Source organism: Sinohyriopsis cumingii, chromosome 16, assembly GCF_028554795.1.
Source record: "Sinohyriopsis cumingii isolate HCF-2022 chromosome 16, ASM2855479v2, whole genome shotgun sequence".
Classification (NCBI taxonomy): Eukaryota; Metazoa; Mollusca; class Bivalvia; order Unionida; family Unionidae; genus Sinohyriopsis; species Sinohyriopsis cumingii.
Genome location: NC_142976.1, coordinates 54,771,319 through 54,773,991, shown reverse-complemented (window position 1 = coordinate 54,773,991; position 2,673 = coordinate 54,771,319). Strand labels below are relative to the sequence as shown.

General features: G+C 33.1%; 1 protein-coding gene across 1 annotated transcript; it reads right to left on the bottom strand.

The window, feature by feature from the left end:
• Positions 1–448: 448 nt before the first annotated feature.
• Positions 449–1,876, bottom strand: LOC149780442 (uncharacterized). Its single transcript, XM_089936383.1, has 2 exons — positions 1,581–1,876; positions 449–923 (listed from the first exon to the last, which is right to left on the bottom strand). Exons 1-2 carry the CDS (start codon positions 1,837–1,839, stop codon positions 751–753), a joined length of 432 nt encoding a protein of 143 aa, XP_089792509.1. The 5' UTR covers positions 1,840–1,876; the 3' UTR covers positions 449–750.
• Positions 1,877–2,673: the final 797 nt, after the last annotated feature.

Sequence of the window (2,673 nt, the reverse complement as noted above, 5' to 3'; positions counted from 1 at the left end):
AATACTTGTATGAAGATAAAATTTCACTGTCTTCTCACTGCTGTTTTATTTCTTTTTTCCAGATTGTAAACAATTGTCAAATTAAAGTTAATATGATACTTTATTACTTCATACATAAAATCATTTTATATTTTAAGATCGGTCTAAACAAAATATCAATAAGATTTTTTAATCCAATTTACGGCTGAAGTATGAATTGATACTATCACTATCAAAGGGAATAAGATATGCATTTACTTTCTCGAAAGAAATATGTGCATTTATATTTAAACCCAAGAGCGAGACAATCTTGCATGGTATATGATAATATTTTACTGCATATCATGTTTTAAAGCAAAAAAGGTAACATCATCACTTGGGGATATAATAGTAGGATCACACGCGTGAAATCCCAACAAGAAACCTGACGTGGAACTATTTTGCTAGCCAGTCAGAGAAGACAAGTACGGCATTGTCCTTTTCTTTAATCGTTATTAATTGTTATATAAATCAAGAAAGTGTCAACTAAGATGCTGACGAATCTGGTTTTAAACATATGGCAGACATGGAAGTCCATCGACCACCAAACACAGCGGTACTGCCACTTTCATCGACCCTCATGAAAATGTTGCTACCTGCCTTAAGGTCTACCACGGCAGAGTTCGCTCCCTGCTCATATGTATTGGAAGAATATGCGTACAATCGTATAACCCTCTGACCTCCAGCCATTATTTCTGTCTGCGCATGTTTGCCTGGGGCACAGAAAAGACTTCAAGTGATGAGGTAGGTCCCGGATACAGGAACGGTGTAGATGCCGGTATTTGTATCATAAGCTTTGTACGGGTCGTAAATAACGTCATTAAAGACAAACAGTTTATATGGAGATAAGTTGTTGAATTCTACCGTAGTGGAAACGGAAAAACCGATGACTTTGGATTCGATCCCTGTATACAGGAAGAAAAGCAACTAAATATTGACCATACAACAACATAACGATTTTGCGCGTTTCTTATGCAAAAGCATAAAGTAATTTTTATGGACCTCGTTCAATCGAAACATCTGGAATACGTCTTTAATTTTTCATTCAATTTATATTTCTTTTCAGCCATAATTCTTTTGACATGCAGATTTTATAGACATTAAATGAGTACACAAATGATATAATTCCTGATCTTTTTTCGAAGCCATTGAAATCAAAACTTGCTGAAAAACGTGCAGAATACATATCTGGAATTATTTGCACCTTTTTTCAGTTAGATTGGAATTAAACGTTTGAAAGTTAAATAATCATGAACATGCAAGAACACATACACACTCACATTTACAAACATACCCCTAAAAAAGACACACACACACACACACACACACACACACACACACACACACATATATATATATATATATATATATATATATATATATATATATATATATATATATATATATATATATATTTGTGTGTGTGTGTTCAGTATTTAATCATCTTTATTAGGAATATATCATTTAAAACACTTTCTCTCCTGAATGAATTATAGATTTAAAAAAAACTACCTCAGTAAGTAGTTCGAATGTTCCAAATATACCGTTAAAACTATACTCACTTTTCGATTCATTAACCAATAGCTTCCGAATTTCAATATCTTTTTCTTCCAAACTTGTTTTAAGGGTCCTTACTTCCTTTTCAAGCTGCATTAGAGTGTTCTCCATTTCTTTCTGGACATATTCAGTTTTTACAAGTCTCTCTAATAGTTTGTATTCACATTCAAACTTTGGGCAGTCGTTGATCTCTGCTGCTTGAATCTGTTTGAAATGACAGACAGTGACAAAAATCAACAACATCGTGTGAGCAAAGGAAGACATAGTGGTTATAATTTGTCTGTCAGCAATCTAGAACCGCTTCTGCGCCTCAACTAACCACAGCAGGTATATTTATAATAACATGTAAATTAGAGATGTGAGGTAATAAATGGGCGTGGTTACAAGATTGCAAAATAGGACAGTAACAGTATATATATATATATATATATATATATATATATATATATATATATATATATATATATATATATATATATATATATATATATATATATATATATATATCGCTCGGGTGGCATAGTGGTTAGAGCATCCGCCTCGGAATTGGGAGGTCGCGCTTTTTAACCCAGGCCCAGTCATACCAAAGACTTATTATATGGTACTAACAGCTACCACGTTAGTCGCTCAGCATTAAGAGGTTATTGTTAGGACTGGTCGGCCTGGTGTCAGGATAATGTAACTGGTGGGACATCATGCCATCTGTCTGCGACATGTTGTCCTAGTGCTAGACATCACTATATACTGCCACACTAAGACATCATTGCGATATGACTGAATGTTTTTTTTTTAACTTACGTTGCAAATCCAAATCGCTCACTCATATATAATTTTAGGAAAATTTAACATTAATTTCTTTCCTTGTATCACAAAAAACAAACTTAAAAGCATCTTTTATTGTGAATTGAAATGCAAATTGTCTTAAAGAGTCTATCATAACAGCAAAAGTATGTATTATTCCGTCTTAAAAACTTTATCACAGGACCAAAAGTGTAGAGCATCCTAACTGAATTCCAGTGGTGTTCCGAATGAATTTCAATCTTGAAATTGTTGAAATAGTGTTGATGTTTTAACAATCTTGATATATCACAATGATAT